Raw genomic sequence first — 17,576 nt, 5'->3', positions numbered from 1 at the left:
TCCACAGTATTTCTCTTTTTATATATATACATATATATATATATATATATATATATATATATATATATATATATATATATATATATATATATATCATTTGGGACAGTGTTCCAGTGCTCAGGTATTTCCCTTTTCCTTGATATATAAGTGTACTGGGGTGTGTTATCACGCAGCAAATAATCAGGTGACTACATATATATGTATATTGCCCTTGATGGCATGCACCATTGGAACAAAGGGACAGATGAAGCCTAATGAAGTGCTAAAGTGGTGATAAAGTAAAAAGTTGTAACGTACCATCCAAGCAGCTCCTAACTGTTCTTTTTTAAACTCAGCCTGTAACTTGACAGTAACAGCTGATTGGCTGGTGCATTATCACCTTCTACTTTATCAGACTTTATATATCTGTTTCATACTTCATTATAGGTTGTAGCAGCACACCCTCCAGTGGACATGTCCCCCCAATATAGGGTTCCAGACATGTTCATCATATGATGGATTAAATATCAACATTGCACCTTAAGGTGCCCATACCGCGCATCGCACATTGCAAAGTACTAAAAGTATGTGCTGCACGTACTTTTTGAACTAGATTGCATCACATCTAGTACAAAACGCACACTGCTTTAGCACATCACAATTGTTTTGAGCTAGATGCAAAGTGGTCTACTTCAAAAAGCATGGAGCTAATCGCTTGGTGTATGGGCACCTTTACAATTAATCTATGATTACATTTAAAAATATTAGTGTTTTTTATTTAATACACTGTATTATAATACACACAAGAGATTTTGCTATAGTCTTTATGAAATGGGACTAATTACACTTTAAAAACAAACAAGTACAGTATATTGTAACTTATGCTACACCCGCTGTCCCAGAAAAAGTTGTATATCAGTGTAACCACAGTAGGGCAGAATCTGAGTTGGAGATGGATTTATCTGCAACTATAGGCAGTTTGTGTGTAACTCAGAATCTGCTCCAGTGAGCAGATATTAAGTCCAGGTTGTGTAAACCTATTCTATGTAAGATTCTTCTGTATATCAAATATGAGTTCTAGAATTTTCTTCTTACTTAAACGTCAAACATTTCAATATGTATAGCACATGGAACATAATCGCCACTGCTCCTCTAGATATCCACATTCAAACATTTATTTAAATGTATACTTGTAAAATATTTGTTGGTATGGATATCCCTGCGCACAAATTCCTGATAGTCAAAATACCAACAGTGGCATCCAAACATTCAAAATCCAGATAGATTTTGGTAAGTATCCTAACCCTAACCCCATCCCTCCTGCAGCCTAATCCTAACCCATCACTTCCACAGCCTAATCCTAACTGTCCCTCCCTGAGACTAACTCTAAACCCCCTTTAGTCATAGCCTTACCCTGAATAGTTCTCCCCCTAGTGCCTAACCCTAACTCTAACCCCAGTACTTATCATTGAAATTCTAACCATCAGTATCCTGAGCACAAGGATATGAAATATAGTACATCCCATACAAAATATGGTTTCCATAGTCACATTTAGTAATACTTTCTTTTAAATCAATTTTTTGGACTTTGTGGACATTTCACATGGTCATTTTATATGCTAGTTAGATTTGGTACTTTGGGGCACATGTACTAAGCCTCGCAAAGAAATAAACTGGAGATAAAGTGGAAGGAAATAATGCACCATCCAACTCCCAACTGTCATATTTCAAACACAGCTGATTGGCTGTTGTGTTATCACCTTCTACTTTATTTCCACTTTTTCTCTTCACTAGGCTTAATACATCTGCCCCAATGTATCTAATTCTTTAGATATAATTATTTTTATATCTATGCCTACGCTGAGTTTAACTACTTCTAGAAAATGAATAAGGTCAAAGTCAACGTGTACACAGATTTTTTAATTTGGAAAGCATAAAGGACATATGTTTGATTGCCATTTTCCTAACACTACAGGATAGTAGAATTTCATTTTTTTTCCTTGTAACACGCACAGCGTTGAATATCCTTTACCTTAATGAGCACTGAAAATGTCAGCAAACCTGTGCACCTGGAAAATGTTATTAATAGAGATACAGAGGCAAATTGTATTACTTTATTATGGCAGCTACCACTGCAGACACAGTACAGCAACTTGCTATATTTTGAATTCATGCCAAAATCCATATAATATTTGTACAGAATTGTAGCCGTACTTTAATATCTTAAAACTGTCAATTTAGTCTAATAAAATGAAAGCATTAAAATTGCTTCTGTTAATATAGCTGAACAGTATTACAGAAATACACTAAAAATTGCAAAGAGAGGGCCTGAATTGTTATACTGAAATCCAATAAAAATATTACCATACCGAATGAAGTTGCAACAATATCTCCAAAAATTGGTGCTGCTTGCCGGAGCTCACATCATGTGATGAGATGGAGAGTGATACACCACCAGCCAATCAGCTCCTGTGTTAGGGAACACATATCCTCACATGTTAGAGGTGGGGTGCAAGTAGAGGGGGGGGGGGTGTTTTGCCGGGCTGCAGGCGGTGGTTACCTGGTTAACTGTTCGCTAGGCTGCAAACATACACAGCCTAGCAAACAGGTTTGAATCAGGGACACAGTCTATAATATTTAAGGCAGAAGCTGATTGGCAGGTACTTAATCTTTCACAATTTCATCACTCATCGAGCTTTGATAAATACCCTCCTGAGAGAAATTTCTTTACCTAAATAGCTGCAGTGTATGACAGTGTATGCAAAATGACTAATTCTGTAATGTAATTGTCCAGTGCTTACTGCTTATAATATTCAGCAATCAAATGTTTTAAAGTACATTAACTTCTTTAATTGCAGATTTATCATTTATCTTTTTAGTACAATGATCACATCTCAAAACTTGAAACACTCATTCCCAAAAAGAGAGAGGGAAAGTGCATATTCTGGTGACAACATTAGATAGAAGAGAGCAGTGTCTTAAATCCAATCTTTCATCATCACAATTAATGTGACTAGCTAACTAAGCTGTTTTGAAATTATATTTTGTCATTAACTTGCCCAATTTTGAAATAGTCAGAGGAATGTGTGCTGTAATGCTTATGCGTATTAATCTCTATTTATAGATTTCTCTGGCTTGTTAGTGTAGATTTTTTTGTATGTGAAACTCCTATCAGTCAAAAACATTAACCAAATGCAATTAAGCCTGTGTAAAATATTAGCAGCTGGAACAAACAGTAGTGTTGTCAGTTATGGAAATATTGGGACAGATTCAGCAATGAAAATACAAAAATACATGACTAAAAAAATGTGCAATGATGGACAGCAAAATGCCAGAGGGATACAATAAAATCCCTGATTTGTTTATCGAGCATGATACGGCAGACTAAATTAGTTGTCCACATAATTTTCTTTAATTGCCATTTACTGGTTTTGAGGCTGATAGGGAAGAACAAGTCTGAAATGAGGGGATCAGTTTAGAGCCTTCTTAACAGCATTATGGGCCCCCAGGCAAAGCAGTGCAGTGGGGCCCCTACCTACACATCCTCACATCTTTTGGAGCTCCTCACTTATAACATTGTATGTGATTACATTACACATGACAATCACCGCAAACCACCGGAAGAGGAGGCCCACGGTGAGGAGGGATGTGGCCAATGCTAATGAGATTGTCGTAACCAACATTTTTTTTTAATTTGTTGTGCCTTAAGCTGCTCCGGGGCCTCAATGCTTGTGTGGGCCCCAGGCAGTAGCCCACCCAGCCCAGTGGGAAAGTCTTCCTTGGATTCCTTTCTTCCATTGGCTTAATGGGTGCCAAATAGTGACCTGTCCCCCCAGTCTTATCCATAACAATAGTTTTAAGATCAATAGTTACTATTTAAATCATGGTGGCGGAGCTAATAAATAGAAACAGTACAAGCTGTAAACTTTATTTATGCTAAAGTGGGTAACAGTGCATGACATATTTGGTTTTGTATTTACAAGTACTGTGCACATAAGAGACAGCTATTATCCTCTGTAATCCTGTGTTTCAGACTGACTCGAGTGTACTTCAGCATGTATAAAGTGAGATAGTGTGGCAGGCAAGGGAAAAACAAAACATCTCCACAATAACCGTTTATCTTCAGTAGTGTAGAGTTATGTATTTGTAAATGTTGCTAACAATTGATTTTTAGAAAGTCATTTACAGTTAAGATTTGAGGTTACTTTATGCAATTTCAAAATGTATACTGCTATACTGTCAACCATTGTTGATTGTCACGTATAAAGGTTCTTCTTTAGTATTTGAATTGTTTTAAATTTTATTGTAGGGTTACTTTTGTGTTGAGCAAATTAAGTCAATATTATGCAAATGAGCAAAAAAGCCTATGATAGCAGGTACGGAGAATTACACTTAAAGTACTATTACGATTAGTGGCATTAAATACAGGGATACTGTCAAGAATAGCTAAAAAGGGCCTATAAATGTGCCTTGATATCATGGATCATTATTAAACATATTGCTCCAATATGTAATGTAAAATGATCAACATGACTTTCTCAGACAACCCCATTGTCAGTAAAAGTAGGACTGTTTCAAGGTTATCTGGCTCCTAGGCTGATGTGATAAAAAAATTTAAATATACATTCTTTTGACTTCCGGTTTAAGGAGGTCATTCTGGTTGACGTGCAAAGCTACAATTTGCAGCTTTACGTGTCATTTCAACACCGCCCACTGCCTGCACAAACAAACACCCCCCCCCCATGCCTAATATCCCTGGGGACAAAATCATTTGATGGTCGAATGATATTTCAGGTGCTTGCAGATGTAAGGCACCTCTCTGGCTTCTTACACTTGTGAGCACCCTGTGAGGGAAGCGGGTGGGCAGCTGTCATCCGCTGTCATCAGCTGCCCGTCCCCCGTGCCTGCATCATGGGTGCATTTACATGGGAACACCCACTGTTTTCATGGGAAGCAGTTCGTCGTGCCCGCTCATACCAAGCGGCTGCACATGCGCATAAAATGGAGCATACAGACTAGAATGAGGGCCTAAATGTACGGCAGTTTGATGTATTGTGGCATTGGTACAGGTGTGTACCTCAGTTTAAGATTTTTTTATTGCAGTGATCTTGAATCATTGTTTTTGACTTTTCTTAGTAAAAGCTCCCAATTTCTGCAAAATACTATGAACAACAAAATAGCTTCTTTATAAATGCAGCACCCTTCAGATGTGTCAGGTTCTGCAAGTACTTACAAGTGTACAATCACATATGGGCACATATTATTAGAATTAATTTGCCGTTTTTAAACTAAGTTAGAATTTACAAATACTGAGAAGAAAATGTGTTGCTGTATACAGAGAAGCGATTGCATTTGCTTATCAGCTGCTACAGGATCTTGTCATTTTGATTGCATTAGGTAAAACTCTAGGCAGTAAAATATTAAATACTGGCAGGGCACATGTTCAATGAGATACAATCCTGTTGTCTTTGAAATATTTATATCATCATTTAAATGTCATGCTTCAGGTTATTCACTCGCAGACAAAACAACTTGTTTACCAAAGGAATAATCTATGAGTTTAAAGCATAATTCTCTACTGCAGTCATAAAGGCCACATGCTATTGCAGTAATAAACACTGTGATGTACTGACATGATTTTAGGACTGCCACCTGGCACATGAACAACTTACTATGTGCACTTACAAAAGGTCTGAATTGTAATCTGGGAATATAAAGTTGTGCTGAAATATCTCAGCTGCCTATTTAAAAGACAACTAAACAATATCTTTCTTTATGGGTTATCAACAAATAACATACATCTTAAGGGGCATACACACGGGTGATTACAGCCCCATTTCTACGCAATCTGTCTAGATCGCTTAGAAATGTAGCACTGATCGCTCTGTGTGTATGGCTCCCGGTGACAATGATGCTCAGTCCAGCACATGGCTATCACCTGACTAGATTTATGCTGCATGCATTATAAATCTAGTCATCGCACGTGTTCTCTCTATTGAGAACAGTGACAGATTGCTCAGCACACAGCGCTGGTGCAGCGCTGTGTGCTGACCGATCTGTGCTTAGCTAGTTTGCGCAGCACAAAGCTCACAGCGCCCCGCATGTACGGAGCATAACATTGATAGAACCTAAACTCACAGTGGCCATAAACTGCAATCAATGTGATTGGGTATTTGTGGCTATTTATAGAAATATGTTTTTCTATGGGTTCAGTATTGTGTTGTTGCCAGATTGTATGTGAATTAGCAGTGTTGCCATAGTACTCCATTAATCAGGGACACATACAGTACAGTATGATTTCTCTGGCTGATTAAAACCGGATGAAATGCAGACATGAAGTCAATTAGCCACATAACCTGTGCAATGTATAAGTGTTCCTGATAAAAGGAATACTAAATCTATCTATCTATCTATCTATCTATCTATCTATCTATCTATCTATCTATCTAGTCTATTTAATTAGCTATTCTAAATGTCACTTGTCAGTTTGTAGATGTATCCAAAGAATCCATTTGTATAATATTACTATATATTTTTATGCAACATAACCATTTCTATAATACTCCTGCAAACAAAAAATTACAGTTTGCCCTTTTGTGCATTTCATATGCTTCTAGTATGTTTGGTGATAAATGGTCCATTGTTTTTCTTTTTTTCTCATTCTTCTTACCAAGCATCTGCTTAGAGAGCTCATACAATGAAAAGCATACACCAATTGCCTGTATTTTCTGTTTTTCAGGGTAATCAGGAAGCTACAGCACCCGACACAATGGCCCAACCATATGCCTCTGCTCAGTTTGCCCCACCCCAAAATGGTATTCCGGCAGAATACACAACTCCCCATCCCCACCCAGCTCCAGACTACACAGGCCAGTCCACAGTTCCAGAGCACACATTAAGTATGTACACTCCGGCGCAGACACACTCTGAACAGAGTGCCACGGATACAAATGCACAAACTGTCTCTGGCACAGCAACAGTAAGTTACTACCTACAGATTTTGTATGTCAGTAGAGAAAGTAAACATATTATATAAGGAAGAATCAGTCTATAAGCTAAATAATAAATCAAAATGGTTCAATCTGTGGTCTTATGTTCTGCATATTTGAAGAGACATTTTACAAATATAATAAGTTGTAGAGTTGTATCTAGCTTTTTTGAAATAATTCTTAACTTAGCTGAAACTATATAACGATAACCTAGAGCAGGCATTCCCAACCACGGTCCTCAAGGCACAACAACAGTGCAGGTTTTGTAGATATCCAGGCTTGAGCACAGGTGACTTAATTAGTACCTGAGTGATTCTGATTAAACCATCTGTGCTGAAGCCTGGATATCTACAAAACCTGCACTGTTGGTGTGCCTTGAGGACCATGGTTGGGAATGCCTGACCTAGAGAGCCATTGTTTTTGTCACTATTTTCCGCTGATGCAAGTATCCCCTTACTGCAAAATCCTATTGTCATGCTTATTGGGGGTTGCATGAGGGAGGTGGATGGGTACAAATGACCTAGGTCTATCTGGTTAGCCATCAAAGATCTGGGTCTGCAATGAAGGCTAAACTACAGTGATATCTTCCAATTATTGGCAGAACATAGTCGGTGTTCGCACTGTGCAATGTTAGGTAGCCACATATCTTATGTAAAGTAATACAGGGTAACATAGGATGCAGCAGACACAATGCAGTCATATATTATGAACAACATGTGCAGCTAAGATTGCATGGGGTTAATGCAGGTGGTGGTACATTGGTTCAGGCATAGTCTCTGCTATGATGCAGTCCCATTATAGAGGCATTCAGGGAAGACACTCTTTGCTATGGAAGATAAAGGAAATACAATGCGCATAGAAACCATTGATGTACATAGGAATAGTTGTGGCCATGGCGACTGCAGACAGAGAGAGCTAGCACATAGCAGCACACTTAGCTCTCAACAACATTCATATTAATGCAAAGAATGCTATTTCGGGTGTGGGACATGTACAATGTGTGACAATTGCCACAAATTGGAATAAAGTAGATTGGGAGTTAAAACTTCTTGTGCTAAATTTAATAGGGTCCAAGTTTTTTGCGCAGGACTGAAAAGCACCTATTTGACCACTAAAAGGTGCAAATTTGAGTGACATACAGTATATAGTAGCTGGGGAGGCTCTGGATGGCTCACAGACAGTGTCTAGGTCAAGAATCAATAGGTCAATTTAAAGGTCAACATGTACCAGGTCAAAATTTGCAAACGTTCGACATGCACTAAGTTGAAGTTCAACACGGACAAAATTTTGTTTCAAGCAAAATGTCAGTATTGCAATGGTCGACACATGCAAAGGAGTTTTTCTTGTGTTTTCATGTTTTACCATCTGCGTAGACTCAAATTGGTAATGGTAACGGTGAGTGAGGCAAGTTATGTGAGGCTTTGCAATGTCTTCATTTTACTTATGTCTCACCTTTTTGGTGTCAACGTATTGACTGAGGACCTACAGATAAAGGGGGTGATACTGGTTGCTTTGCAAAAGCAAACTCCTTCTTTAAAGTACAAAACCATGTGCAGAGAGAGTTAACTTTGGTTGAGTTATTTTGTTGTGCAGGGTATATTCTTACACTGCAATTTAGATTTCTGTTTAAACACAACTCACCCAAATCTAACTCTCTCTGTACATGTTACATAAGCCCCACCTGCAGTGCACATAGTTTTGTCCATTAAAGAAAGAGTTTGCTTTGCAAACCAACCAGAATAATCCCCACTGTCTGTGAGATGATGTACACCCACTTGAGAGATATGTCCAGGTAGCAGATATCATTGGCAGCATGTCTGACATCACATTGTTAGAGTGATTATGGCAAAAAGAAAAGAAAGAGAAAACATGCTAATGGAAAGCGAATGAAATCCATAATGTTTTCTTAAAGCTAAATATAATACAGGTTGAGTATCCCGTATCCAAAATGCTCGGGACCAGGAGAATTTTGGATAACGGATTATTCCGTATTTCGGAATATTTTAATATTTCAATGATGTATTTTGAAGTATCTTGCATGTATGGTGTATAAACACATAATATACACACACATATATTTTATTACCACATAAAATACACACAAATATATTTTAATTGTTCAAAAAACAAGGTTTCAAAACGTGAAACAAAATGTGTGTACTATCTCAGCACTGAATTTGAATGCCAAGCAATCATTGTCTTGCACATATATAGTGCCAGTTACATATCATGTCCCCAGTGATGCTGTTACAAATGTCCCCAGTGAGTTTTTAGCAAAAAAAAAATTTTTTTTCACTTTCTGGAATGTCCGTATTTCGGAATAATTCGGATAACGGATACTCGGATACGGGATACTCGACCTGTATAAAAGTCTATGGAAGTCTTTTTATCAAAATAAGTTTTCTCATGCAAAGGGTTTCATAGGGGTAACACTGAATATAGTACTGTTATAAGATTTAACAAGGAACCTAGACACACATCCACATTTCCCCTGAGACTGGCAGGGAGAAGGGGTAAACTAACTTTTACCACCAGGGCCAGATTAATGATGGGGTGGATGGAGCTGCAGCTCTGGGCCTACAAGTAAAAAAAAGGCTTATCATCATGACTCAATGATGATCACCAGACAGTCACCAGCTGGTCACATGGTTGGCCATAAATCATAAGTATTGAAATTGCATTTCTGTTTTATACATGTATGCATTTTTTGTATATTTTATATTTAGGGAGACATTGGGGCTTATAGTGTATGGGTTCTACATGCCATTGACCTCATCTGCTAATAATAGGCCCTTGACCATTTTCAGCTACAGACCCATTAGGCCCTTTATCTGTCTATGCTCACCACTATGGTATCAAGAAGACAGTTAATATTACCCAGCTACCACTCTTGTGTGTTATTGGGGTGAAAACATCATCCTTATTTTCAAACATTGAGAAATGGTTCCCCGTATACTTTGCTTGCACTGGGCAGCATTTTTATTGGGTTTGTGATTCACCAGCAGACATAATATAGGTTTGGTACAGTACACACATATTCACTACGTATAATTATTTTAGAACAATCCTCCAAAAATAGGGCACACAATAACTTCTTATGGCCCCCATACATTACTACGATTTGGCATGATTTCACCCGATTCCGAGGGATCTGGGTGAGAAGTTGAGTTAAATCGGGCAAAATCGCATGTGTTTGACATTCTCTGCAACCCAGTTTGCGGTCCCATGTTCATCGGGTCAGAATCAAAGGTCGGACATGCTGCACATTAGATAAATCGTAGGTGCAGCACATCGCGGGTACTTTTTATGACTCGTGATGTATCACATCCGACTTCCCTTGAACTCCACTGGCAGCTTCCCAGGAGCCATTTTACATGCAATAAATGTCCTGCGATTTATTGCATGCTAAAAATGGAGCAACAAGTGCTAAGTCTGATGTGAGCCCTCCAAGGGAGCTGCCAGGAAGCTCAGGGTAAATGGGGCCCTTTATATAGTACATGCGCACTCTTCATATAATATTTGTATTCAATATTATATTCCAAACAAAAGCAATGCTACTCTAGTAAACAGAAACAAACACTTTCAGAAAGAGTATCATGTAATTATTACAATATGGTTATGAGGATTGCTTGTATGCTTATTTTATTCATTCACTGAGACCACATGCTTAAGTGTAATACCCTGCAAGGTTTTTAAGTTCCAGTTTTTTCTTTTTCCTGGCAACTATCAGAAATGTTCATTTATTATAATAAGTGCATACATTAATGCAAGAACATAATACAACTCAAGAATGTAGAAAAGTGAGGTATAACATTACAACTTTTAATCTATTTTATGATTGTTGTTAAAGGTTGTAATATATATTTTAAATTTTTTGTGTTTTATTTTTTTACTTTGAAGTTGTAAGTAGTTTCTCTTTTATTAATAATTTGTAAGATTATACCTATTTTGCATTAGTTTGTTCTATCATATAGAGATGGAGAGAGGAGTGTAATGAAAGGCAGATGTGTCAGATACTAGTAGAGATGTGCACAGAAACCAGTGTTTTGGTTTGGATTTGGCAAAATCATCCTTGAGTGTTTTGGTTAAATTTATGATTTTGGTACTTGCGTATTTTCGCGGCGGCATCTTACGCTACATTTGAAGCTATGTTATTAGCGTAGCCCACCGGCTGCCTTACTTGTGTAGTTTCACGGCGGCAGCCTAAGCTACATTATTAGCGTAGCCCAAAGGCTGCCTTACTTGTGTAGTTCCACGGTGGCAGCCTAAGCTACCTTATCAGCGTAGCCCAACGGCTCACTCACTTATGTAGTTTCAGCGGCAGCTTAAGCTACGCTGTTAGTGTAACCCAATGGCTGCAGCCGCAGGAACACTACGCTGATTCTGATAGCGATGCTGACTATGCTGCCCGCAGGAACACTATGCTGATTCTGACAGGGACGCTAAGCTAACTTTGTTACTGCTGCCGTGAAACTACACAAGTACCATCATTTTATACAAAAAAAAAAAAAAAAATCAGAAAGAAAATCATGTAATTTAGAACTGTTTGCATGAAATTCAAAACCAAGATCTGTTTCTAGATCTGAATGGGACTTGGTTCAACTCGGAACCCCAAAGTTCATATACAGTATGTTCAGGTTTTCAGCAAAACCAAACTGCTAATCTCCAGTTATTAGGGCAGTATTCGTTTCAAAGGAACCCACACAGTTCAAGTTTTTCAGGTCACCAAACAGGAGCACTGTGTATCCCCAACAGTCACATTTTAATAATCCATAGGCAACCTGGAAAACATGAACTAAATAAATAAAGATAAATGAAAAGAAACATTGACAATAAAAACAAACAAAATATATATGCTACAGTATGGTAGTGAATGCTGGAAGTCTTCAAAACAAAATCGGTACAGAGTGATTAATGATGCTGTAAGAATTAGGATTTAGTTGGTATATAAGTCTTGGCTGGAGGAAAGTCAAGATTGGGCAGTGGATTTAGAAGCATATTAGGAATCTAAAGATTAGAAGGGAGGAGGGCTTTGTAAATGTTAGAAAGGCTTAGTACAGTATATCTGTGAAAAATGACAATGTGGTGCCCTTATGGGTAGATATATGTGTGAAAAAGACACCATTAAAGTACTGATTGGGATTTGTTATATGTCACCTAGTATGAATGATAGTACTGAAATTCAATTATTATTACAAAATGAAACTAGAGGTTCTGGCACAGGCAGACAATTTTTATCTATTTTAAAGACAACTGCCTTTCATAAGTGCTAGAAGACCAACTAGCAGGGGAGGTCTTCTGGACTTGGTGCTATCTAATAGAACAGATAATATATCTAGGTGAGGAAGGGACATAGGGAATCAAAATTGGAACATGAAAACATTTGACTCCAGTTTCAGTGAAACTATTGAAAAGCTAAATATTGTAAGCTCAGCAATGCATTAAACTTGATATACAGTATACAAATGCAACTACAAATAGAAATTGTACAAAATATATTCTTAACCATTTGAGTGCCAAGTGAATTTGTCAAAATAGGTGTGAAAATTGGCAAGCAAACATTTTTATTCATCACAATGACCTGTAATGTTTACCTTATATAGGAAATATAATCTATTTTAAGCATTTATTATTTGAATTTATGCAACAAATGTGAGCGACGCTGGCATTTTTAGAGGAGATTTGCGCATCTCTCCCAGAGATGTTGGCACTCAAAGGGTTAAATATCTTTGTATAGTAGATACCTTATCGCAACAACATTCTAGCAATTAAAGGCTACAATGTATTTAAATAATTGATTTTCTTTAGAAACCTCTAAATATTAACGTCCTAAAACTAAAAAGGTGCACTTAGGGCTCGATTCAGACTGGCTCGCTTGGCTACGAGCGTTCAGAGCCAAGCAAGCAGGTAAACACCACCCCACGCCACCTCGCATGATTGAATCTCCCCCATGAGCCTGGCTGCCTTCAGTCAACACATATAAAAGGTTGACATGGCTTAGGTCGACATGGAAGATATGTTGACATGGCTTTTAAAAGGTTTTTGTTTTTTTAAGGTGATTTTTCATACCCTACCATCCACTAGGGTGTGGAGGGAGAATAAAATAGCGTGCCAAGCGTAGCAACCGAAGCGAGCCATGTGAGACAACAAAAGACACACCATGTCAACATTTTTCATGTCAACCTAAAGTCCCTGTCAACCTAAGTCAAGCCTTTTATAGGTGTCCACCTATGGCCTTTCACACTAAGAGTGTCAACCCAATGTATGTCAACCTACATTGGGTCAACCCAATAACCCATATGCGTGGTGTGGGGGTAAAGAGTTTTAAATGTTCTAAAGAGAAAGGTGGACAATGTACCCATAAAATTAAAATAACTATGGGCCTTATTTTGGTTCATTCTTTCTGACAAAATCCTTCTTAGATGGACAAAACCATGTGCACTGCAGGGGGGCAGATGTAACATGTGCAGAGAGAATTAGATTTGGGTGGAGTTTTACTTAAAAGTGAGATCTATATTGCAGTGTAAAAATAAAGCAGTCAGTATTTTCCCTGCACAGAAACAAAATTACTCACCCAAATCTAATTCTCTCTGCACATTTTACATCTGCCCCACCTGCAGTGCACATGGTTTTGTCCATCTAAGAAGGATTTTGTCAGAAAGAATGAACCAAAATAAGGCCCTATATTATCATTTATTAAAGTGAACTTCATAAATGATTGCTAGAAACTGATTGGTTTCAATGGGCAACTTCTCCCCTTATCTGTTTTAAAAGGTTTGATTTGATACATCTCCCCCTGAGTTTGAAAAAACAAACATGTGCATGGTAAATAACTGGCTATATTGAAACAGAGATTCATGTAGATATAACTTAGTCAAATACATTATAGTGGTTATAATTGATCCTGAGAATATAGCCATTTTCAGGCAAAACAGAAGGAACTGTCTCCTGATAGAAAAACTTCCTTTATAAATGTCAGTAGGGCTTTGCCATTAGTGTAGCCAGCTTTGTGGGTATTGCGGCCTCAACATTTTAAATTGAATATGTTTATAGAACTAATTGCATTTTATCACTAATTATCTAAGCATGTTGAATATACATTTTTTTGGCCTGTGTTTATACAACCGATGTTGGCAGTGGCTCACTGAACAATATGTGTGCTATTGTGTTAATTTAATTTGATGTATTTATTTGTGTGTGATGGAATTATTTCTAAAATGCTTTATGTACCGTACACATGTGGTGTTTATTGAAGCATGTGTAGTGTTCTATCACGTTGATGTAGCTTTTTACAAGCCTGGCTTTTAAACTTCTGAAAGTGTAAAATATATATGGTGTTTTAAATATTTTATGTTAATTTAATTATTTAAAACTTTCACAACATTAAGGATCTGATGTCTGGGACCTTTGTTATTGGGAAATATGCATCCCACACACCAGTGCCTGGGTAATGGGCAGTAAGGGAACTTTGTATCTGAGTACTATGTCGCAAAGTGCTATAGCCATCAGCTCTGTGCTATGCAGGGGCCTCATTCAGAAGTGCTTGCTGATTCGATTGCATGCTGTTTTTTGTCATCCACAATTGTAAGTATATGATAATATGGGCAAACGCATGGGTAAAAGCATGGGAAAACGCTTTCTTATGCATAGGGAAGCACACTGTTATCACATCATTTCCGTCCTATGGTGTATAATTGCTGAAACATTGGGGCAGATGTATCAACCAGCGTTAAGTGCAAAAATGCACTTAACGCTGGTTAACTGGGGGGATTACGATTTTGCTAATGTATCACTAGCGCACCTAACGTGCGCTAGTGACAGCCCGCCGAGTTACGCTCGGCGGGGCTGTCCCCTGCAATCCCCCCCAGGGATTAACGGCCAGGGCGATGTATTAACAGCCTTCAAGGCGTTAATTCGCCCCGGCCGCTTCGCCAGCTCAGGGCTAGCGTTGTCCTATCCCCCACTATGGCGACAACGCTAGCCCTGCGTCTGGCTCGGGCTGTGCTGGAGATCTCGCATTTTTTGCGAGATCTCGCGCATGCCCATTAGAGCCGGACGGGGGGGGGGGGGGAGTGCGCATGTGCGGGGCGGCGAGGGAGCCGATAAGGAGAGCTGTTAACACTGGGCATAACGGCTCTCCTTATCGGCTTGGGGGATGTTAATACATCTCCCCATAATGAGTGCCCGCTTCTCCTCGTTATGCAGGAGAAGCGGGACCCGTTATTTTACAAACGTTAAAAGGTTAATGATACATCTGCCTCATTGATACTATCATTCATATGGGCTCATGATGCAGATTCTGAGGGGTCAATTTACTAAGATGGGATGTTTCCTATAGCAACCAATCAGATTCTATCTATTATTTTCTAGAAGGTGCTATATAAATAAGAAGTATAATCTGATTATTGGTTGCTATGGGCAACATCTCATCTCTTATAGAACTCCCATATTTGTAAATATAGCGCTCACAATAAGCAATTAGTTGCAAAGTAAATGAGAAGTAGACAGCGCTTGGCATTAATAATTCACTTTGCAGCGAATCCCTTGTTGCAAATGCGCTATAGCACTTCAATCACTGCATGTGGCAGTGCGGCTCAGATGCATGTGTGGTCAGAGGCGTACCTACATATTCATAAGCCCCATAGCAAAAGTTTGTAAGGGCCCCCTATTCAGCAACTGATGGTGATAAATATATGTAAAACATATTACTTAGACAGCAAAGATGGGCCCCCTTCTGCTCTGGGCCCCAAAGCAGCTGCACCCCTTGCACCTATGGTAGTTACGCCCCTGTGTGCGGTACCAAAACATTAACATGCTTGTGTGCTTCATCCGCTTTGTGACCGTATTTTAATGAGGCCCTCTATGCAGTACTTTGGCAAACATGTCCCAAACACTACCATTCAGCTAGTGTAGATACGGAAAAGGGGTTTACTCTAAATACTTTAATTCATATTGTGCACAACTACAGTGCAATGGAACTGCACTCATGGAATTATATGTTTACTGTATATTCATCCAGTTATACATAAGTATGTGACTTCAGCTTCCCCATTCATATGCATTGTTTAATACCTGTCAGTGTCTCCATTTTCAGTGTGTACTAGCGATAGTTTTATCTTTGGTGCAAAATATACATCTGAGAAAACATACCTACTTATGTGCATCACCCATTGTTACTTTGACTAATATTCAACTTAACAAAACTTTATGTATGTAATAACTCCCCATTACAACCCAGTTACACTGTGGGTTATATGGAAATGATTACTGCTGTGCGAAATGGCAATCAATTATCAAATGACTGCACATGCCTCTGTATTGTAGCGCTCATGCGCAAGGCCAAACTGCTACAAATATCAGCAATTTTTTCAATTGCAATTCCCTCGCAACTTGACTGACACTAAGCCGCCATTTGTGGGTGGTAACCAGTTATTTTCTGGGAGTGTCAGGATAAGTTGCCCATAACAAGCAATTATCTTCTACCTATCATTCATTTTATAGAATGTTCTTGATAAGTGCTACCTCAAAATGTATTGGTTAATACTGTATGGGCATCTTCTCCCCTTTTCCACTTCTCTGCTTTTTTCTTTGCATGACACATTAACCCCTTTGTGTGCTATAATGCAAAAAAACTGAGCTAAAGTGATAAATCATTTTCTTTGTAAAATGTAAATTTTATTTTTGCAGCTTGATTGTTCTACTACATTAATATTACTTGTTGGGAGTTTTTATCAGGAATGTTTTTACTGTACCAGCGTACAGCATTTTGGGTATAAAGTGATGCATTCTAAACTATTATTTCTAATGGGAAATGTTTATTGTACACTGGTTGTGGTCCGAACTATTATCTTTATTTTGAAGAAATCGCACTAAACGTCCCACATGGCGTATGATTAATTCTGTGTCATTTTATGTTGATCTACCGTACCATTATATTTTCACATCTGTTCATCCCACAAATGCTTACCCCACTATTCAATATTTTAAATAATATTTATCTACAAAAATGTAGGCAAGTGTGGGATAGAACAATGTCCTTTGTCTTGATATTGCATTTTGTTTCTACATAGTGGTGCTGATTCAGGATTGATTCATAGTTGCTGTTTCTTTGGAAGCAGCGGTGATGCTTACATATGTTAATGCAGCAGTAGGCACCTGGTAGATATAGACACTTCCTGCATGACAGTGTGATCCACTGCTGTGTCCAAACATCCACCATAGGATCACTCTGTGCCCAGCTGACCAGGTCCATTGCTGAGGCCAGGAATACTTTGTCAAATGGCAGAAACCCCTGCCTTGGCACTGTCTCAAAATGGAGGCGACATGCCTCTATTTTGTAAAATGAAGCCCATCACCCCCACACCGGCTGCATATTGCCAATCACATGAAGTCTACAGCCTCACTGCGTGCAAGAATGCAGAAGCCATACTACACATGTGCAGCACAAGTCCTGCACACGCACAGTTTTATTATAATAGAAAAAGGCATAATTTGCTGCACCAATCAGGCACGGTTGGGGTATAGCACACCGACGGAATCCCGACAGTCATTAGCCCGATGACGAGATCCCGACTGGCCGGACTCAGACAGCGGGAAGAGAACAACGAA

General features: G+C 38.6%; 1 protein-coding gene across 13 annotated transcripts in view; it reads left to right on the top strand.

Moving 5' to 3' along the window:
* Nucleotides 1–17,576, top strand: part of RBFOX1 (RNA binding fox-1 homolog 1) — a 665,898-nt gene that overhangs the window by 327,588 nt on the left and 320,734 nt on the right. For all 13 annotated transcript variants that reach the window (XR_014450771.1, XR_014450772.1, XM_083153392.1 and 10 more), the window contains exon 2: nucleotides 6,719–6,958. Coding sequence is in view for 11 of the 13 variants with exons in the window: in XM_083153392.1 (XP_083009518.1) it covers nucleotides 6,719–6,958 (240 nt within the window). In the remaining 2 variants the exon portion in view is untranslated. The remainder of the gene's footprint in view (nucleotides 1–6,718; nucleotides 6,959–17,576) is intronic.

Source organism: Crinia signifera, chromosome 7 (assembly GCF_055691185.1).
Source record: "Crinia signifera chromosome 7, ASM5569118v1, whole genome shotgun sequence".
NCBI lineage: Eukaryota > Metazoa > Chordata > Amphibia > Anura > Myobatrachidae > Crinia > Crinia signifera.
The sequence above is the reverse complement of the archived record's forward strand: the minus strand, read 5'-3'. Positions and strand labels throughout refer to the sequence as shown.